General features: G+C 38.3%; 3 protein-coding genes across 6 annotated transcripts in view; 1 reads left to right on the top strand and 2 right to left on the bottom strand.

Moving 5' to 3' along the window:
• Positions 1 to 6,426, bottom strand: part of LOC128572304 (zinc finger protein 43-like) — a 505,819-nt gene extending 499,393 nt beyond the window's left edge. Inside the window, exon 1 of the mRNA XM_053572126.1 lies at positions 6,375 to 6,426. The gene's annotated coding sequence lies outside the window, so the exon portion shown is untranslated. The remainder of the gene's footprint in view (positions 1 to 6,374) is intronic.
• Positions 1 to 23,093, top strand: part of LOC128572305 (zinc finger protein 43-like) — a 385,702-nt gene that overhangs the window by 150,245 nt on the left and 212,364 nt on the right. The gene's annotated exons all lie outside the window — the stretch shown is intronic.
• Positions 12,645 to 23,093, bottom strand: part of LOC128572303 (zinc finger protein 91-like) — a 351,229-nt gene continuing 340,780 nt past the window's right edge. For all 3 annotated transcript variants that reach the window (XM_053572122.1, XM_053572123.1, XM_053572124.1), the window contains exon 4: positions 12,645 to 18,321. In XM_053572122.1, coding sequence (XP_053428097.1) covers positions 16,010 to 18,321 — 2,312 coding nt within the window. In that variant the 3' untranslated portion in view covers positions 12,645 to 16,009. The remainder of the gene's footprint in view (positions 18,322 to 23,093) is intronic.

Below are 23,093 nucleotides of genomic sequence, written 5' to 3'. Positions count from 1 at the left end.
ATGAAATGATATAATTTATCATTTTAATAACAAAATTGGAAGTGTAAAGTGTTATGGGTTTTGAATTCAATTGAAGATTGCTGGTTATGAGAGTAAATTCTATTCTTATATCTTTAGGATGCTTTTATAATTTCCATTTTTCAAGGCATTCAGACAGAAAATATCTATCCAATTTATGTGAAAGAAACTAAGAAAGTAATCAAAAGAAGTAATTACAAAAATCTATAAAACAGAAAGGGAGGCAACAAGAGAAGCAATGAGAGATAACATACGCAGAAGAAATAAAGTAATAGTAAATTAATTACATTAAATATTAATGAGTTAAAATCCTCAATCTAAGAAGATAATATGGCTGGGTCATTTTAAAATGAGTGAGTTTCCACAATAGTGAGTCTACAGAAGACTGCTTGTAACTTTAAGGACTTCAACAGGCTAAAAGTAAAAAGACAAAACCTCTATATGTCATGGAAAAAGTAACTAAAAGTGAGTAAAGTAGCTATAATTATATTACACAAAATATACTTTAGTTCAAAATAGCCAGTAGAAAAAGACTGAAATTATATAATGATAAATTCAATTTTCAACATATATAATAGACCTAACCCATGTTTATGAGTAAATGCTGTCTAACTTTGTCACATTTTATGATCACTACTTTCTACATGCTTGCACAGAGTATAAATGGCCAATGAACTCTTGAAGAATAATTGAGAAATATATATCAAGACTTAAAAGTTCCTTGCTCTTGTATGTAGGATTCTACTTTTTCAAAGGCATGTGATAAGAACACTTGAAGTGAAATGCCCACAGTGGCATACTTTTGGTGGATATGTGAACAAGAGCAAAGAAGGGGAAGGGGAAAAAGAAGCAGAGCAGGGGAGAGGGGAAGGAGAAGGGGAAAAAGACAAAGAGGGTGAGCAAAAGGAAGAAGAAGCAGAAGAGCAAAACACATGCATGTATATGTGAGAAATAATTTTGGTCATCTTGTGTTTTTGGGATAATCCCCCCTCCAAGGTCTGAGAAATAAAAACAAATCAGGGAACCCATAAAGATTGAGTCCACTTTTCTTCTGTCTGCTGGTGCCACAATTGAGGTCCCCTGGCTGTCTTCCGCAGTAGAATATTTCTCTTTTCTGCAGCTCTTTCTGCCTGAAGAACAATCTATGTTAAATATCTAGACCTGTCTCAATTTGCTGTTTCCCTTGGGGGATGGGAAACAAGGAGGCAGTCATGCATTATATTTAGGAATTAAGAAGGCATTGAAGATCTTGCAAACTTTTCCAAGGCTTCTCATACCCTGTTGCAGAATCCAACTTCCAACTGCATGTAGATCTTCAGTTTCTGATGTACAGTCAAGATATACTTTCACTTAGGCTTCACAATTACTCTACCTGCCATTTATAGTTTCAAGATAACCCCACACACACCTTCCCAAAGTAATCCTCCAGGGATAAGATGAACCCCTGAGTGAGGAACTCTGATGTCTACTGCGCCCTCTGGGGGGGCGCAGTAGACATCATTTAGACTTCCATTTAGTTCCTCCATCTATGATTGGAGAAGGCTGTAGACACAGAGAAAATGGGAGATGCTGAAATTTTAATGTCCAATCATGGCTTCAACCCTTGAGATCTGTCACCTTTACCTTTGTTCCTTCTTTCAGTTTTGCTATAAGGCCCTGAAGTCAGAATCTGCCAGAACTTCATTGGTTGCATATTCTGTTTCTTCCTATTAATTGAGCCCACCTGTGGGATAGGGTCCTCCAAATACTTGAGTGTGCACCTTCTGATCTTTACCTTCCACATTTCTTCTGAGTTCAAAGGAAGGTCAGTGAATCTGTATCAATCACTGGAAGCTTCAGAAGATTCATGGTAGAACAGGTTGTGTTTTAAATTTGGTATTTTTATTATGATGATGATTTTATTATTTGGCAAGACACAGGCAAGTGGCTCATTAGTGGCTCATTTCATGAGGAAACTCATGGCAAATACTTTTATCCAAAATAAATTTTAAATGAAAATACAAGAAATAATTTTCAAAAGGTGTAAAAATGCTGATAATGAACTAGATAGATTTATCTGCTGAGATTCTATATGGTGGATAAATTCTACAGAACTCAGTGGAAATCTCAGGATGACTAGAGGAAGTCCAATCTCTTCAGCACCATTTTTTGCTGCCACTAGAATCAGCAGTCACTATGGTTTGCATTGGTTCTAATCAAGTCAAAGAAATATCATGTGATCTAATCATCTCTGCCAGTTTCCAGATGGGTAAGGATTTTTATTTATTTTGCACCATCTTTATTTTCCTACATATGTGCATATCCAGTATAATTTAATATTTGTCATTCCAAGAATATGAAAAATTATAACAATCTATGTAGACAACTATTTCTTCTTTTACATAGAGGCTCAAGCTTTCACCTGGGTAGACTCCCATGATTACATCATAGCTCACAACAACCTCCAACTCTTAGGCTCAAACAATACTCTTTCCTTAGATTTTCTATTTTTAGTAGACATGAGGTCTTGCTCTTGCTAAGACTGGTCTCAAAACTGTGAGCTCAAGCAATCTACCAGCCTCAACCTCCCAGAGTGCTAGGCATGAGCCACTGTGCCTGGCTTGTCTAGACAACTTTAGCACTAAATATTTTTTTCCGCATGCAATGTATATGCATGTGTCCATCGATACACTGCTTAATTCTGCATCTTGAAATCTGGGCAAGTTCTTAAATACTTCTGTGGGAGAACAAGCCAGCAATCTGATGGGACTGAGTCCACAGATTTTTTTTCTCCCTATGTCTCGTGGCTTTCATGTCCTGCTTTACAACACTGTAACAAGGCCCTACAAACAACCTCCCCATACTGGAATCTCACGAAAAAGTGTGTGTCTACTCCCAATACTCGTTGCTCTTAAAACTATCTCTTTATCTGTGTCTATTATTTCTCTATATCAATATTCTATAACTCCTACTAATAATACTCTGGTCTCCTCACCCCACCAGGCCACTAGGAAATAAACCCAATGCATGTCGTGGCTGGTCCATGACAACTATAATTATTCCAGTAAGAACTACATCCAAAGGCAAGGTAAGGGCTTGGACTCTTCAAATGGAGCCTGAAAGGAGGGTGGGAGTCAGGGATACTGGTTTTGTGTCTTTTCAAGTGTTTCATTTTGAGATTGGAAATGGGAAATGGCTTATAGGTATAAGGGGGTTTTGAGGAATGCAGCAGTGATCCCCTGCATGAGTATTCTTCCTGTTTATTTTGATACCACTGAACAGATTCAGTTGAGAGAATAACCTACAAATATGCCCTCAAGATAGACCAGGGGTCCTCAAACATTTTTAACAGGGGGCTAATTCACTGTCCCCCTCCCAGTTGGAGGGCCAGACTATAGTTTAAAACAAACAAAAAAAACTATGGACAAATTCCTATGTGCACTGCACATATCTTATTTTGAAGTAAAAAAAAAAATTGGGAACAAATACAATATTTCAAATGCAGAACAAGTAAAGATAATCAACAAACTTACCAGTATTTCAATGGGAACTATGGGCCTGCTTTTGACTACTGAGATGGTCAATGTCCAGTTCCATATTTGTCACTGCTGGTCATAACAAGTGATGCAAGTGTTCAGCAGTTAGTCTAGATCTGGTTGGAGATTTCAGATGTTTCATTCTGTAAATGTCTGTTCAAACACATAAGTGCTGCCAAAGATGGTTGCCATTTTGAGTGCATGGTTCCTGATATTAGGGTATGTCTCAGAGGGGAGAAATGCACAGAAATTAGGAGGGCTGCTTGACTTAAATGTGTCCTTCAGAGAGTCACAATTCTGCAGTTCAGCCAGCTCCATTTGGTAAATCATATCCACATGTTCAATGTCAATAGAAATTGGATTATGGAAAAGCTGTATGTCCTGTTCACGGAGATGAAGCTCTATAAATCTAAATTGGAACTCCTTTTACAACTTTTCCAGTGAATCCACACATGTTTTATTTGGGAATGCAACCAATGGATTTTCCGGTAACAGATTTTGAGTTGTGGGAAGATAGCAAAACTTTTCCTCCTTCACTTATTTGATGAGGAGGCCTAATTTTACTTCAAATGCTTTCACATGTGATTGCATATCACAGATGAGCTTCCCCTTTCCTTGAAGTTGCACATTAAAACTGTTAAGTAGCTCTGTTACATCTGTCAGAAAGGCAAGGTGCCATTTCCATTCTGTATCATTGAGCTCTGGTACTTCTTTGTTTTTTGAAAGCAGAAAAGCTATAATCTGTGGAAGTAAGTCATAGAAATGTTTCAAAACTCCCTCGACTCAGCCAACAGACTTCTTTGTGGTACGGAACATCTTCACAGGCAACATTTAGCTCAGACAGAAGTTCCTAAAATTGTCTGTGGTTTAGTGCATTACCTCTAATGAAGTTAGCACAAGATACCACAGTTTTCTTAACAGAGTCCCACTTCAGTGATTTACTACACAGCGCTTGTTGGTGGATGAGGCAGTGTATGGCTATTGGATGAGAATAGTTATCTTTGTCCATCTCTTCTTTAATGCAAGCAATTACTCCTTTCTTACTCCCCATCTTGCTAGGAGGACCATCAGTTGTCACATTGGCTAGTTTTGCCCAGTCCAGCTCCAAACTCTTCACAGTTTGGCAAACCTTTTCATAGATATCCTCTCCTGTAGTTGTTCCTTTGATGCTTGGCAGTGCAGTAAGCTCTTTTGTGACTTCAAAATAGTCATTCGTCGCACAAATAAAAGAAGTTGTGCAGAATCACGAACATCATTACTTTCGTTGAATGCCAAGGCAAAATAGGAAAGTTTTTTTGTGGAGTTTTCAAATGCTGATGCAAATTGTCTCCCATTTCTTCAATCCTTCGTGTAATTGAGGGTCCTGAAAGACTCACTGTACTAAATAAATTGGCCTTCTCTGGACACATCTCTTTAGCAACAGAAAGAAGGCATTCTTTAACAAATTCTCCCTCCACGAATGGGTCTGCCAATGCATGCTATTAGCTTGGCAACTTGAAAACTTGCTTGCAGTGATGAAGTATTTAGCTATTTCTGCTTCACAAAAGTGAGTTGTCAATGTATATTTCAGTTTTAATTTTTTATCTTTTCTCACTTTTCCAACCAACCAATGATATTTATCTTTATGTTGAGTTTGATAGTGTCAACGCAAATGGTATTCGTTGAACAGATACTATATTCCAGCATATCAAACACACAGGTCTTTCCTTGTACTGCGCGAGAAAGTAATCATAAGTCCACTGTTCTTTGAATGTCCTACACTCCAAGTCAATTTTTCTCTTTTTTGATATCATTTTTTTCCTAGGAATTCCAAATTGCTATTAGTAAAAAACCAATATATATATACAGTGCTCCAAAAACAATATACCAGCAATAACTTTGCCCACACAGAGACATATAGACTGCTCTGCTCATCAATGCAGTCTGATCAGTGTCCATCAATGCAGCCTCACCAGTGCCCATATGGTGGAACTCTGTTTTTACCTCAGGCTCACACTGGTGCAGTATGGGAAAGGCACGATTACAGAGCCGGTTCCTCCACCACCTTTCCAGTTCACACTACCCTGTGAGAACCAACTGCAATCTGTGAACTCGCAGAGGAATCTGATCATATGGGTCTTCTCACCCATTCGATCAGATTCCACTGCAGGAAAAAGAATGCACATATGCCTTTTTTCTTCAGAATCTAATGTGAGTTCAGCCATACAAGCTTATGGCTTAACTTGCACTGCTCAGAGATTGCAACAGTGTAAACCGGGGCTTACACACCACACAACATAAAACACCATACCCAACTGAATAGCAATCAGAATATAAATGCACTTACTGGCAATTAAATTGGGTTTCCTACTCCTTGGCTCTCTGCAGAGCTGGATTAAGTTCCCATGGGGCTCTAGGCAGATTACCAGTTTGGGGCCCTCATGCGATAACACTGAGCACTGACCATTTGTATTAACACTGACTGCTGACAATTTGCATTAATACTGAGCACTAACAATTTGCATTACCTCTGAGCCCTGACCATTTGCATTAGCTCTGAGCCCTGATAATTTGCATTAGCACTGAGCACTGACTATTTGTGTAATCACTGTGATGCAACCCCCTAGAAACCAACTAACCAATTTTAAAAAAAAAGGCTCTCCTAACTTCAAAAAAAGGCTCTTCTAACTTCAAAAAAAGCCACTCCCTATCTGCAAAAAAAAAGACCTCCTAACTTCAGGAACAAAAAGGCCCCCCTTAACTGCAAAAAAAAAAAAGGCCCTACTAACTGCAAAAAAAGAGAGAGAGAGAGAACTCCTAACTTTAAAATACTACTAATAATAAATCCTAACTTGTTCTTACCTCGGTCCTTAGGCAGCAGCAGGCTCAGCACAGGCAACCTGGTGACTCCTCCGATAATACCAGAGACTGAGAAGAGGAGTAGGAGAGTAGGAGGGGAGTCAGAGAGTGTGGGGCACATTCCACACACGTCTACTGTGGGCCAGGACTAGTGGGTTGCTAAGCAGAACAGCAAAAACACCCAGCAGGGAGAGACAGAGAAAAGGAGCAGAGTCGGAGAGTTGGCGCACATTCCACACATGCACACTGAGGCTCGGGACAAGTCGGCTGCTAAGGAGGACAGAAATGGCGGCAAAAACACCAGGTGGGCCAGATAAATGTCCTCGGCAGGCCACATGTGGCCTGTGGGCCACAGTTTGAGGACCCCTGAAATAGACTACGGGGCTTGGGGCTTCATGACAGGTGAGTCTTCTAATCTTGCTTTTGCACCAGGATCAGAGCACAATGCACACGATAAAGACAATTTAAAAAATATAAGCCCCAAACCAAAAACAGCACTGCTAGACCACATAAAATTTTGATTCTTCCACGTGAGAGGTGACAGGGGAGGGATTAACACAGTAAACCGTGGCAAGGGAACTGGGAGTTATTTGACAGCCAGGACCTCTCAGACTCTGGACGCTGAAAAAGGAAGAATCATCTTTTGTTGACAACTGCAGCTCCTGATTATCAAGGATGGACTAGGACTTTTCAGGGGTTCCCTTAGAGGTGCTCACTCAAACACTCATATTATCCACAGAATTTGATTTCAGGTCAGATGGGGGAATTCCAGAAAAAAGAAAATCATTTCCGTAGGCAGCTTCCAAGATAAAGCAGCAGGTAGAATTTTGCTTCTTTGGCTTCAAAAACAGAAAAATAGCTGACACGGGGCTTTGGCATAAAGTATGTTCCTCAGTGGTGAGAGAATTTTAGTATCCTGCACTCCAAGAGTATTGGGGAAATCAGCCTTCTAGAGAATGAGGGGGTCAGAAAGGAGGAAGACAGACAAGTGAGGTTCATCTGAAGATGACTGGGAAGGTTCAAGAATGAGCAACCTTGGAAACTGTTCTGAAGAGTCTCTCACTCTCATGATTTCTACACAGAGTTTCATTCATAAGAGGAGCTTGACTGTGGAAAAGAAACCAAAGTTCTCTGACATTATACACAGAGGTGACATGAAAAAGGCCTGTGAAGTCTGTGGCAGGGGTCCCACACAGGGTTCAGGAAGTGGCCCAGATTTCAGTTCCAAATGGCCTAGAATGGCAGTTCCCAAAAGATCACCGGCTATGCTGACAAAAAAGCCTGGTAACCTCCCTCAATGCTATGTCTGAGGCAATTTATCAAGACATAAATTATCAAGGCAAAATATCAAGACATATGGTCACAGCAGATATATTTTCCCCTAATTTTTTTTTTTTTTTTTTTTTGTAGAGACAGAGTCTCACTGTACCGCCCTCGGGTAGAGTGCCGTGGCATCACATGGCTCACAGCAACCTCTAACTCTTGGGCTTACGCCATTCTCTTGCGTCAGCCTCCCGAGCAGCTGGGACTACAGGTGCCCGCCACAACGCCCGGCTATTTTTTGGTTGCAGTTTGCCCGGGCCTGGGTTTGAACCCGCCACCCTCTGCATATGGGGCTGTTGCCCTACTCACTGAGCCACAGGCACCGCTCTTCCCCTAATCTTGATCAGCTCTCTGAGCTCACCTGGCTGCAGAGGCCTGTGAGCATAGCAGTGCAGACCTATGCCATGGACACCCAAATGGTGTCCTTTGCCTTCTCTGCTGAGGGCTATTCCCCTAGACAGATGCTCCTAATAATGACATGGGCAGACTCTATCTCTGGACAGGAAGTCACAGCCTGTCAGCAGATCAGATGAGACTTGACCTGGGGGCTCCCAGGCCCTCTTCAGCTGAGGATGCAGCTCTGAGGAGAAGGTCAAAGACCTTCTTCTTCTCACATTTTTCCAGATGATCGGCTGCACAATTTTGGACACATATTTAAGAATGACAGAAGTAGTGGAGATCTTAGTAAAATAATTGGAAAAATATATCAGAAAGTTGAACCCTGGGTTTCCTTGAGGGCTATAATGAGTGACAAATTTTGTATTCATGTAACACAGTTTATGTCTTTTGGTTGTTTTATGACACTCGTCATTTTTTCTAATAAAAAACACCTGAGAGTTTCATTATTAATGCATTTCTGTATATTATATGAAGCAACAAAGTAAATGCATGTTGTTAACCTCGTTCTTCAATTCAGAAAATGATGAAGACTTTCACTTTTCTAGTCTCAGTACATGGAGAACCATTATCCATTAACCTTTGATAGCACTTTCTTGGGAGAAATATTTACCTTTTTTTTCTGTCTTAAGAATTCATGGTGAAAAAAAAAATTCGTGGTGAAATAAAAGTTACCATCATTTACATTTTCTTTGTGTAAAATCTCAAAGCATATTACAGGCTTATAGGTAATATTTATTCCCTCTATAATTTTAATATTGATCACTAACAAAAAGAAAAAAATATTTTCTACCTGGTTAATATTTTTGCCTAATTTTCACATTTCTTGTATTTATTTTGGTAGATGCAATTTTATTGTAGGATTTTAAATGTAACATAAGTATTGCTATTTGTGACACTTGTCATATATATATTTTTGGTGATAGAGTCTCACTCTGTCACCCTGGCTAGAATGCTATGGCATCATAGCTCTTAGCAAGCTCAAACAGTTGAGCTAGAGCAATCCTCTTACCTCAGCCTCCTGAGTATTTGTGACAACAGGCAAGCACCACCACCTCCCTTGGGTAGTTTTTCTGTTTTTAGTAGAGAAAGAGTCTGGCTCTTGCTCTAGCTGGTCTTGAACTCCTGAGCTCAAGCAAATCCACTTGCCTCAGGCTCCCAGAGTGCTAAGATTATATGGATAAGCCGCCATCAGTGGCCACATTAGTTTTATTTCATTTACATATTTTTCTTGACATTTTACACTGGGAATATACAATATTTCATCATATAAATGTACTGAATTTTTATGTAGAAAAAATAATAGTACTTGGCTTTCTTTTCATATATTATTTGCATATTAAAGACAATGAGATAAACATTAATGGTTTTGAGCATTTTAAATTTTAGGAATTGTGAATTTTATCCAATAAAATTCAATTTAACTGCAAATGTGGGTTATAGGTCTGAGTTGTCTTTACTTCTTCTTCATCCCCATCTTGAACTTCCCAAACCCGCAGCTCTCATTGTAGTTGTAAGATAGCATTTTATCATCTTAGTAAATGAGAAAAATTCAATAATGATAAACTGGAAATAAGTTTGAAAGCAGAACAATGCCTACATGTCCACTAAAATTTTTAATTTACATGTTACTGTTGTGTTTGGACAAGAAGTTTAAGAGTAAGAATTATTCAGCGACAATATAGACAAAGGCTGATGTTTTATGAAATAGGCCTCAATACTGATCTGAAACTGATATAAATAGACATCAGTTAACTATAGCTTGGAAAACAATAAGTAAAAAAACCATGGAGAGCGATATAATCTAGTCTTTAAAAAAATGTGTGTATTGGATGGCACCTGAATCTCAGTGAGTAGGGCACTGGCCCCATATACCAAGGGGGGGGTTGTATCCAGCCTGGCCAAACTGCAACAACAACATCAACAACAACAACAAATAGTCGGGTGTTCTGGAGGGCACCTATAGACCCAGCTACTCAGGAGGCTGAGGCAAGAAAATCTGCTGTGAGCTGTAATGCCACAGCACTCTACCAAGGGCGACAAAGTGAGACTCTGTCTCTAAAAAAAAAAGTACTTGTAAATTCATGGAAATGTTTGTACTCCAGAAGAACAAACACTAACTGTTAATAGTTTCTTCTATGAATCAAGTGACATTGGAGGAAAGGGGAAATTTTCTCCTAATGAAGACCTATAGAACTTCACTTTTTCTTGGTACCATGACTGTGCTACATACCTCATTCCTGAATGTCACTACGACCATAGTCAAAGTACAACCCTTTGGAAGCTATGTACTGATGCCAGTGCCTAATGTACCCTTCAAGGAAATTTTGGAACTCTTTTCTTTGAATGTCCATCAAAGCTGTTGTTGTATCAACCTTGACATTCTGAAGGTCAGTAAAATATTTTTTTTTACAATATTTCAGTTGTCTTCAGAGAACAAAAATGTCATAGGGGTAAGAAGGATGTTCCAGTACAGTTATTTGTCCACTGGCTAAACACTCCCTCACATACATTGTCACATAAACTGTTGCATTGTCATGATGCTAGACCTGTGAGGTGGTGGCCAGGAGTTTTGATTAAAATTGTCCTAACTCTTTCCCTATTGATATTTCCATGTTCTGCTATGCTTCTCACAGTCAACCAAAGATTGACACCCTCTTACGGGGATTTTTGTAATGTTTTCATTAGTTTTGCTCATTATTGGCTGTCCTAACATATCTTCATCAGTGATGCTTTCAATCCTATCAGAAAAATGTTCAATCCATTTATAAACTGCCATTTTCTTTAAGGCCTTATAACCATAATCTTGGACCAACTTGTCTCTGATTTCACTTCTGCTCTTGCCAAGGTGAACAAGAAATTTCTGAAAGTTTGTTCATTACTCTAATTTAAGCCATGATATTCTCACAGGAACACACAAAAACCAGCACCCAGCAAAACAAACGCACATGCTAATGAAAACACCACTGTGAGAAACTGATAAACCAAGGTTAGAAAACATTGCTGAATTATTTGTACAGTGCAGCCACTGTAAATGCACGGTGCTAAGTTCACAAACTTATTTCTAAGATCTCAAATACATTTCTTTATAACTAGAAAAAGATTAAAGTGTTGTTACCATTTGGTATTTGGTTAATAAATTGACTTTCATGTGTATTTGTAGCATTTATTTCACAGCACAAATTCCTTGCAAGCCAAGAGAAAAAAATGAACACGAGAAAATCATTGGCATTAAATGTGAGATGATTATTTTTAGAATATAAGAAACGTAATTGGTGAAAACTAGTCAGAACCCACCACTGCTCCAGCTCACTTTTGGAAACTTAGCGTCTGACAAGTATTACTTCTCTCCTTGCCCAAGCTCCTATTTGTGCAAGTTGGCAATCAAGTGGAAAATGGACTCAGAGTGTAACATGTATCCCTGGGATACAGGTAGAGAGACACAGACTAGTACACTAAGTAATTGTCCATTAAACGTATAATAATCCAAATAATGTAAGGGTTAGGTACCATCAGATGAAATGTCCAGTACTACTCCATTTACAAACCTTAGGTCTTGGACAAGTATTCATCTGTTCAAGACTTTTCGATGAAAAGAATTGAAGCGTTATTTGCAGATTGGTAGGACCTTGTTGACCTAATCTCATAAATTTGTTGATCAAAAGGGCTATGTCTATTAATGCTTCATGTTTAAGATGGTACATAATTTGTTCTGGTGGTGGAACTTCTGGTTTTAAGTGGACCTCAGAGTGGTTCTCAGGGCCTTCCTAGAGGTATCTTCTTCCCAGATAGAGAAGTTTACCTGGATTTTGATTTCGGCTGACCACTTTCCACATCCTGGATGTGGAGTAACACCCCTTGAGGGGTGGCTAACTAGAGCTTTCTTAAAGCCAGGAGCAGAGCAAGGCCATAGGTATATAAAAGATCACCGAGAGATGCAGCAGGTGAAAGCTCAAGTGGAAAAAGTTCCTTTGACTGAGAAGGTCACAACTCAGAAAGGGCAGAGCAAGAAAGGCAAGGAGTGCCCAGTTTGTCCCACAACCAGAAATAGTCCAGTGTGGCCAGAGTCCCCACTTGTGAAAGAAAAACGTATGTGGTTGATCAAGTGTGGCAGGAGATACGCATACATGTTCTGTCCTCTTATCTCAGCAACAAAAAGACAAGAGGTGTGAGAAGTCAATTAAAGACCAAGAGGAAGGAGGGAAAATGTCAGGCAACTTAGAAAAAGTAGCCAATTTTTTGTTGTTGTTCTGAGAGAGAATGTCACTATGTTGCACTCTGTAGTGAAGTGACATCCCAGCTCACAGCCACCTCAAACTCTTTGGTTTAAGCAATTCTCTTGCCTCAGCCATCCAAATAGCTGGGACTACAGGATCCCATCACAACACCTCTATTTTTTGTTGCAGTTTTCATTGTAGCTGCTGTGGGTTGCGTTGGAACCTGCCACCCCCAGCGTATGTGGCTGGTGCCCTAACCACTGGGTACAGCCACCGAATTGAGGCTAAAGGACAAAGTTGGCTACTTTTTTTCTTTACTTCAGTGTCAAGAGAATAACTGATGACCTTTAGTAGTGATGACAGTTTAATAATCTTGATCTCAACACCCATAACTAAGCAGATTCAGCTTCAGGCAGGCAGAAGAAAATACAGAGCTAGTTTTTTTGTGTTTTTAAACTCTATAGTGGCAGATTGACATGGAATACTTGATGTATTCAAGAAATACACAAGTAATCTGAAGAGGCTTTAAAAAAAGTATGATAACAAAAAGAAGATTTTATTGTTTTAATTAGAGATTCCCTTTTCAGTCAGGCCAACTTGTTCACAGGCAAAATGTTTATAAATTTACCTTTGCAAATATTATGCCTTACATGGACTACTTTAGACATACTGAAGCCCTATGTTTGTCCCAAATTTTTCTTTTTAAACCATGATTTACTTTATGACAAATATTGTTATATTTGGTTTTGTCCTACACAAAATTCTTCTCTCTCTTCTTAATGTTCCTCACCACCCGGGTTTCTTCATATTCATTTTTTCTTCACATCTCTCTCCTACATACTGGTTCCTACTTGCTTTAATTTTTCTCTTTTGAAAGAAAATTTTACCCCAGCCACCTCATTTCACTTTAAAGGCCTAAAAAAGGAGCGTTGCAGATTTAAAGAACTTAGGCCTCTAACCTGAAGTTAAGACTTCATCCAAACAATCGGGTAAGGAAGTTGGAAAGCACTAAAAGGGATAAACAAAAACATCATCAGCCAGTGAGCAGAGGGACTTTAGAGCACACAGGGGAATTTTATTTTACTTTCCATTCTGAAGACAGATGTAGGAGAGGGAAACAGGGGCCCTGAATATCCAGGGAAAGCAGAGGAGTAGCTCTAATGTTATTAACATCAGTACACCTTGTACTGAACCTGGAGCGTGTCCATCAAACTGAAAGAGTTCTAGATAGTATGGTGAATGCTGGTTCAGGGATTTCACAGTATCTGGAAGGCGAGTGTGAACCGCCATCTCCAGGAGAAGGCAATGTCACTCCCAGTGAGGGCATGGTCCCAGCAGAGTCCCCTCCCTGAGCCCTTTCTTGCTCCAGTAACAGTCATAGTGAGGGAAGAGCTCAGGCTTGGTATTTTCTTGTCTGAGCCTATGGAGGAACTCTGTCCTTTACAACCTTCTTCTATAGTGGTGGCAACCATTTCAAAACTTCCTTCTGCGCTTGGGGCCTGCCGCTGGCCTGGCTTTCTCTCACTGACTTCCTCCCCACTCTGGTTATCAAGACCTTAAGAATCTGGATGAATATTCTGGTTGTGGAGCCTGAGGCAACTTTTTAAGCATTTGAATATCAGGCCTAAATGGGAGATGAAGTGCATTGCGGAGACAAGGAAAAACAGAGATGAAGCAGGGGTACATAAGGAGCTACATTACCTGGAAAGCAAAGGCAGTGTGAGACCTGTAGGTGGAATAAGTAATAGGAGCAGGCAGCGTGAATTAACAATGGTTATGGTTCTATTAATGTATCTTGCTGAAGATGTGCATTCTCCTCCCAGATTTTGGCACCAATGTCCCATATGGGGACCAGGTGACAGGTATATGTTCCCTGATTTTTTGTTCCAGGTGCCAAAGAATGATTACTAATATTAAAACAAGAAAACAAATGAGCATAATAAGTAGATACATGTATGCAAAAGATCCAAATTTATTAGGGAACAGTACTCTCCAGAGAACATCTTTCAAGTATAGAAGACTCTGGGTTTAGTAAGATTCTTTCCCTTTACATAGATTTTCCAATTCTATGTTAAGTGGTGTGGGAGTAAATATTCATGATTTTTCCTGAAAAGGGGGGAAACTTACAGAAAGGAGCACCTTTCCATTTACTATCCCTGTAAGGCAATTTCCAGAAGTTATCATTGTACTTGTTCAGTGTGATAGAACTGGTGTAAATTGCACTGTGTTAATGAAAACAGATCACTTGAGCTTACAGTCACATTACTTGAACCCATGCTCCAAACATCCCTTTTTGTGGCCTTGGCCGTATCTACACATTGTGGCCTCTCTACCTCTGAGAGTCATTTTTGTAGAGCAAACATCAGTTCGCTTTTCAGAAGCCTTCTTTAAATGCCAACTTCTCTTTCATGGAAGCCCCCTCTGCTCATTGTTTTATTCTTATGATGGACAAAGGATCTCCTAGTATCACCTGACCCTGTCTCTTCTTAGCCCTACCTACCAGGACAAACACAACTTTAAGGCTCTGAGACATGATTGACATTTATAGAGTATTTCTTTCATATGAATTATTAGAAAAGCATGAGAAATATTTAAAAACATCGTCACATTCTTCACATATATACAATTTTTCTATGAATTCTTCTATGTACTGAAAATGTGAAATATACTGAATCCTGCTTATAGGATTCAAAACTTTCTTCACATTTGACAGGGATTTCTCTTTTATACATTTTTCATTTACACAATGGTTTGGGCACAAGTTAAACATTTGTCAAGTTCTTCACTTTGTAGTGTTTCTCTTCAACATGAATTCTATTTCTATTTCTACAGAAAAGTGTAACTACAGGCATTAGGGTTTGCCACATCTTCATATTGTTACATTATTTCTCTGGGACAATTTCTCTGATGTTTACTAAATGCTGAAAACCAGCACAAACCTTTGCCACATTATTCACATCTGTAAGATTTCTCTCCAATATGAATTTTGCTATGTATAGGAAGGTTTGAGTTCCAGTTACAGGAATTGCTGCACTGTTCACAGTTGTGGGAGTTCTCACCAGTGTGAATTATTTTATGCTTAGCAACTTATCAACACTGGGTAAAGGTACTACAATATTCTTCATATTTCAAGGGTTTCTCTCCTGTATGATTTATTTTATGTACAGTGAGGTTTGGACATGAAACAAAGGGTTTCCCACACTGTTCATAAGGTTTCTTTTCAGAATGAATTCTTTTAGTATATGAAAAAAGTTTCATATACTGATTAAAGGCTTTGTCACATTCTTCACACTTGTAGGGTTTCTCTGCAGAATGAATTCTTTTATGTTCAGAAAAGCCTGAGTATTGGTTAAAGGCTTTGCCACATACTTGGCATTTGTGAGATTTGTCTCAAGAATGAATTACATGATATACAGAAAGGTTTGAGCACTGGGTAACGGGTTTATGACATTCTTGACATTTGTAAGGTTTCTCTCCGGAATGAAATATTTGATGTTGAGAAAGGCATGAGTACTGGTGAAAAGCTTTACCACATTCTTAACATTTCTTGGGTTTCTCTTCAGAATGAATTATTTGATGTCTATAAAAGTGTGAATGCTTGTTAAAGGCTTTGCCCCCATGCAGACATTTGTAGTGTTTCTCTAAAGAATGAATTTTTTGATGTGTAGAAAGGTTTGAATAAGGGTTAAAGGCTTTGCCACATTATTGGCATTTGTAGGGTTTCTCTCCAGAATGAATTCTTTGATGTGTAGAAAGGTTTGAGTACTGGTTAAAGGCTTTGCCACATTTTTGACACTTGTACAGTTTCTCTACAGAGTGACTTCTTTGATGAATAGTAAGGAATGAACTAAAAATAAAGGCTTTGTCACATTGTTCACATTTGTAGGGTTTCTCTCCAGAATGAATTCTTTGATGTTTAGAAAGGTTTGAGTGCTGTTTAAAAGATTTGCCACATTGTTGACATTTGTAGGGTCTCTCTCCAGAATGAATTCTTTGATGTCTAGTAAGATCTGAATTATTATTAAACGCTTTGCCACATTGTTGACATTTGTAGGGTTTCTCTCCAGAATGAATTTTTTGATGTTCAGAAAGGCCTGAGTATTGGTGAAAGGCTTTTCCACATTGTTGACATTTGTAGGGTTTCTCTCCAGAATGAATTCTTTTATGTTTAGTAAGGTCTGAACTATTATTAAATGCTTTGCCACATTGTTGACATTTGTATGGTTTCTCTCCAGAATGAATTCTTTGATGTTTAGTAAGAGATGAACTATAAGTAAATGCTTTGCCACATTGTTGACATTTGTATGGCTTCTCTCCAGAATGAATTCTTTGATGTGTAGAAAGGTTTGAGTACCACTTAAAGGCTTTGCCACATTTTTGACACTTGTAGGGTTTCTCTCCAGAGTGACTTCTTTGATGATTAGTAAGGAATGAACTAAAAATAAAGGCTTTGCCACATTGTTGACATTTGTAGGGTTTCTCTCCAGAATGAATTCTTTGATGTGTAGAAAGGTTTGAGTACCCCTTAAACCCTTTGCCACATTGTTGACATTTATAGGGTCTCTCCCCAGAATGAATTTTGTGATATTCAGAAAGGCCTGAGTAATGGTGAAAGGCTTTTCCACATGGTTGACATTTGTAGGGTTTCTCTCCAGAATGAATTCTTTTATGTCTAGTAAGATCTGAATTATTATTAAATGCTTTGCCACATTGTTGACATTTGTAGGGTTTCTCTCCAGAATGAATTCTTTGATGATTAGTAAGGGATGAACTATAAGTAAATGCTTTGCCACATTGTTGACATTTGTAGGGTTTCTCTCCAGAATGAGTTCTTTGATGTTCAGAAAGGTATGAATACCTGATAAAGGCCTTGGCACATTCGTGACATTTGTAGAGTTTCTCTCCAGAATGAATTCTTTGATGTACAGTAAGACTTGAGTTATGCTTAAAGGCTTTATCACATTCTTGACATTTGTAGAGTTTCTCGCCAGAATGAATTCTTTGATGATTAGTAAGGGAGGAACTATAAGTAAATGCTTTGCCACATTGTTGACATTTGTAGGGTTTCTCTCCTGAATGAGTTCTTTGATGTTCAGAAAGGTATGAGTACCTGATAAAGACCTTGGCACATTCTTGACATTTGTAGAGTTTCTCTCCAGAATGAATTCTTTGATGTACAGTAAGACTTGAGTTATGCTTAAAGGCTTTATCACATTCTTGACATTTGTAGAGTTTCTCACCAGAATGAATTCTTTTATGTTTAGTAACGTCTGAATTATTATTAAACACTTTGCCACATTGTTGACATTTGTAGGGTTTCTCTGCAGAATGACTTCTTTGTTGTTCACAAAGGTATGAGTACCGGTTAAAGGCTTTGGCACATTCTTGACATTTGTAGAGTTTCTCTCCAGAATGAATTCTTATATGTTCAGAAATGTTTGAGTACTGTTTTATAAGTTTGTCGCAGTCTTCATAGTTGTAGGGTTTTCTTCCACTATCAGTACTCTCATGGTTACAATATTTTGATCTGAGATTAAAACATTTGCCATCATTTTCATACTTGTAGCGTTTCTCTTCCGTATGACTTCTCTTATGCTTAGACACGTTTGAGTTAGATTTGAAGACTTTGCTACATTTGTACTGCTTTTCTCCTTCATAAATTATCTTAGGTTTAGTAACATGTGAGCATGGGTTAGAGGCTTTCCCATACTTTATACAGTGAAATGTTTTCCCTTTTGTATGAATCATCTTATTTCTACTTAGATTTGACAATTGTGTGAAGACTTTCAAACATTTACTACATTGGAAGATTTTGGTATGGGTAGCCATTAAACATTGGCCAAGGCCACTGTCACATACTTTCTGCTGCTTACATTCTGACACACTTGCCGAGTTTTTTGTTAAGTTTAGTTTGTCAGGGGCACAACTTTGATATCTTCTCAGGAGTATCTCTGGGAATAAAATATTTGTGTCAAAATCTTGCAAATGCTCTTGGTCAGGATGGTTAGATACAGCTGAAAGAAATTTAAAGAACAATTTAGCCACTGACTTTTTATCAGAATTGAGTAAATATATTTTATAAATTTTATCTTGGCAAGAACATTGGGAAGAAGACATAATACAGTTCGTCGGCACTAATTATCTTAAAAGTAAATAAATATTGCATGTATACACTGCATTTTGGGGAATTCTAAGAACCAGGTAGGAATCTGCAGCACAGCAAGTGAGCAGAAGTTGTAGAGACAACATAGAGCTTGGGTGCATTGGCTCATGTTTGTACTTCTAGAACTCTGGGAGACTGAAGTGAATGGATTACTAAGCACAGGTGTTTGACATCAACCTGAGCAAAAGTGGATCCCATTTCTACCACAAATAGTAGTCAGGCATGGTGGCACATGCCTGTAGTACCAGGAATTCATGAGGCTGAGGCAAGATGTCTTTAGCCCAGAATATTGAGGATGCTATGAGTAATGACAACACAGCACACCACCTAAGATGACAAAAACTTAGTTTCAAATAAATAAATAGATAAATTTATGTATGTGCACATATGTAATTATAAAATATAAAGATCAGAAAGAAGTTTGTCATATTTACCCACCAAAGACTATACCACATCATAATAAAGCATGATGAAAATGGAAGTAAACTCTCAAATCCCAAATTTGTCCTCAAAAGAAAAAGAGTGACACCATTGTTAATACTTCTTGTTTACAGGGTCTTTCCAGGGAAAAGTTGCTGTCTCCCAATATCAAGTATGCTGAAAGGAGTGGTGCTATAGTTTGTAAGACAGACTGGAGATGCTGAAACCAAAGGTAAAATATTTTTACAGCAGCAGAGAGATTCCAAGACAATAGATTCAGGTATAGCAAGTGATCACAAGCTCTTTGGAGGAAATGTGGAAAAATGTTTCAACTAAAAAATAACCAAACACTTCCCCAGGCAAAACATGGTCAGAATGTAATGGTCCCTGCTGTTCTAATACAACGTGTGTCAGAATCTTGCAGGATGAAACAATATCACAAAGTTTGTGAAAATTGGCTTTTCTCATCCTCAAAGATCAGTGAAAGACTCTAACATGTACAAAATTTTAAGGTGATATAAGTCAAAGAAACAAAAGAAATAATCTGGAATCAACCATAAAATATAAAAATGTCAAAATTATCTTAACATTATGTGAATAATGCTAACTGCCTCAACTAAGGAACATCAAAAAATGAAGATATAGAAGAAAATAAAAGCATAAATAAACAGAAATTCTGAAGTTGAAGAACACAATGAAAATTACTGAGCAGTTTCAAATGTAAGAAAAGATATAAAATATCACGAAGCTCACCAACAGAAAGAGTCCCATAACAGACGGATGAAGATCAAGGATCAAAAGTCACACACAAGAAGAGAATCTTGAAAGCACGAAGAGAAAACAGACATGTCATCTCTAAGAATGCTCCAGTGAGATCACTAGTGGAGTAATCAACACAAACTTCCACATCAAAAAAAAATACTTGGGTGATACAGTTAAAGTGCTGAAAGAACAAAAACTCCAAAGTACATATACAATATTCGGCAAAACTGCCCTTCTAAATGAAGAAAAAATAAATATTTATCGTAATACACAGATGAGAAAAGCTTCCACATAAGAAATGTCAAAGTGGGGCAGTGCTTGTGGCTCAATGAGTAGGGCATTGGCCCCATATACCAAGGGTGGCGGATTCAAACCTAGTCCTGGCCAAAAAAAAAAAGAACGAAATAAAGAAAGAAATGTCAAACGAAGGCCCTTTCATTGACAATGAAATGATATTAGACAACAGTACTAAATTATGTAAAAATATGGCTCAGCGCCTTTAGCTCAGTGAATAGAGTGCTGGCCACATACACTGGGACTGGTAGGTTTGAACCCAGCCCAGACCTGCCAGACAACAACGACTACTGCAAAAACAACAAAAAAAAAAATAGCTGAATGTCCTGCCAGGCGCCTGTAGTCCCAGCTACTTGGGAGGCCTAGGCAAAAGAATCGCTAAAGGCCAAGCGTTGGAGGTTGCTGTGAGTTGTGACACCACAGCACTGTACTCAGTGTGACACAGGAAGACTCCGTCTAAAAAATAAATAAATAAACAAGTAATGTAAAAAGAAATAACTCTGGGCTCGGTGCCTGTAGTTCAAGCAGCTAAGGCGCCAGACACATACACCTGAGCTGGTGGGTTCGAATCCAGGCCAGGCCCGCCAAACAATGATGACTGTAACCAAAAAATAGCCGGGTGTTCTGGCAGGCCCCTGTAGTCCTAGCTACTTGGGAGGCAGAGGCAGGACAATCGCTTGAGTCCAGGAGTTGGAGGTGCTGTGAGCTGTGATGCCATGGCACTCTACCCAGGGTGACAGCTTAAGGCTCTGTCTCAATAAATAAATAAATAAATAACTCTGAAAAAGATAACTAAGTACACCTATGTGAAATGCTGCATTGTTATAATGATGGTGCATGAAACACTTTTAAACATACATAAGAGTTCAAAGACAAAAACAGAAAGTTAGCACTAAACTTTGGGTCTACATGTACAATGATGGGTGTACACATACAATATAACAAGATGTAATTCCTGACATCATTAAAATAATTGAGAGATGTAAAAAAAAGAACATTTAAATGAAAACTAATAATAGCTGTTGTTATCAGTTTAAAATATATTTTGAAAATGTGTAATTGCTATGGTAGCTACAATAAAAATACCTATAATCACACAATCAAATAATAAAAAATGCAAAGCATGTTACTACACAAATCAATGAGACAGAAATGTAGAAACGGGAAAACACATGCAAGAATCTAAGGAAACAGGTAATAAGTTGTCAACAGTAAGTAGTCTCTTTCAAAAATTATGTAGATATTCATGGACTAAATGTCACAATCAAATGACAGACACTAAATAAAGATAGGGATTTAAAAAATAAAAAAAAATCAAGATCCATCTGTAGACTATCTAAATGACACTCATCTTACAAGTAATGATAAAAATGGAATAAAACATTACAGGACAGAGTCTCAGCGTCTGTAGCTCAGAGGCACACAAACCAGGGCTAGTGGGTTCGAACCTGGCCAGGGGCCTGCCAAACAATAATGACAACTACAACCAAACAGATAACGGAGAGTTGTGGCAGGCGCCCGTAGTCCCAGCTACTTGGGAGGATGAAGCAAAAGAATTGCTTAAGCCCAAGATTCTGAGGTTGAGCTGTGATGCCACCGCATTCTACGTAGGACGACATAGTGAGAGTCCTTTTTAAAAAAAACAAAACAAAAAATTGCCAGAGAGAAAGATATTTAATTGAAATATTCAACAAAACAGAGCAAAGGAGATTATAATAATAAGATATGTATATGTAAATACATGAGTGTCAGTATGGGTATATACACACACGTGTTGAGACAGAGTCTCACTGTTGCCCAGGATACAGTGCCATGGCATCAGCCTAGCTCACAGCAACCTGAAACTCCTGGGTTCAAGCAATCTTCCTGAATCATCCTTCTGAGAAGCAGGGACTAATGGTGTCTGTAATGATACTCAGGTAATTTTATCTTCTATTTTTAGGAGAGATGGGGTGTTGCTCTTACTCAGGCTGGTCTCCAACTGCTGAGCTGAAAACATCCTCTCATCTCAGCCTCCCAGATTACTACCAGCATAAATATATGCCCGTACGCCCAACCAGGGCACAAAAAATTTTGAGACAAAAACCTCTCCTATGGGGTGGCACCTGTGGCTCAAGGAGTAGGGTGCCAGCCCCATGTACCGGAAATAGCAGGTTCAAACTTGAACCTGGCCAAAAACTGTAAAAAAAAAAAAAGAAACCAAAAATAAAAAACAAAACCTGTCTTATTTCACAAAATATACCTTTAGTCAAAAATTGCAGAAAAGCTAAAAAATACAAAATAATAACATAAAGGCTTATTTGTTAGAAGCATTTAATTCCTTTTTATTATTTTGCATATATATAAAATACATAATGAAATAAAATGAAGGAAAGATTTACAACCCTCATGTACACAGTCAAATGAAGAGCTATTTGCACACATGTTTATTGCAGCATCATTCACATAATTCATTAGGTGAAAGAAATCCACATCTGCCTCAAAATATAAATGGGGAAATATTATTTAGGATATATAAAAGAGTATTACTCAGCTTCTAACGATCAGGAAATCTTCTAACATTTCTAATAACGATGAATCCTAACATTATCATAAATGAAATAACACACGTTCTCCCAAAAGCCAGATACATTTGAATAAAATTATATAAAATAATGAAAGTAAGGCCAGGCTCAGTGGTGCATGCTTTTAATCCTACCACTCTAAGAGGCTGAATCTGGTGGACTGTGTGAGTTCAGGAGTTCAAGACCAGCTTAAGCAGGAGTGAGACCCTGTCATTAAAAATAGCCAGGTGTTGAGATGGGTGCCTAGTCCCAGCTACTTGGGAGGCTGAGAAAGGGGATTGCTTGACCCCAAGAAACTGAGGTTGCTGTGAGTTATGATGCCACAGCACTCTACCAAGGTTTACAAAGTGACATTCTGTCTCAAAAATAAAATAATGAAATTAGTTACATTTGTAGAAACAGAAGAAAAATAAGAGTAGTGTTTATAAATGACCAGTGGGGAAAATGGATAGCAGTTTTGCCTATATTGAATTTCAGTTGTGCAAAATAAAGATGTATTTAGATAAAAGAACATAAAGATGTTCTAGAGATGTATTTTGTTTTTTCTTTTTTTTTTTTTTTTGAGAGAGAGTCTCACTTTGTC

The sequence above is a fragment of the Nycticebus coucang genome, chromosome 20, assembly GCF_027406575.1.
Source record: "Nycticebus coucang isolate mNycCou1 chromosome 20, mNycCou1.pri, whole genome shotgun sequence".
In the NCBI taxonomy this organism is placed as follows: Eukaryota; Metazoa; Chordata; class Mammalia; order Primates; family Lorisidae; genus Nycticebus; species Nycticebus coucang.
Note: the sequence above shows the minus strand (reverse complement) of the source record. Positions and strands in the feature narration are given on the sequence as shown.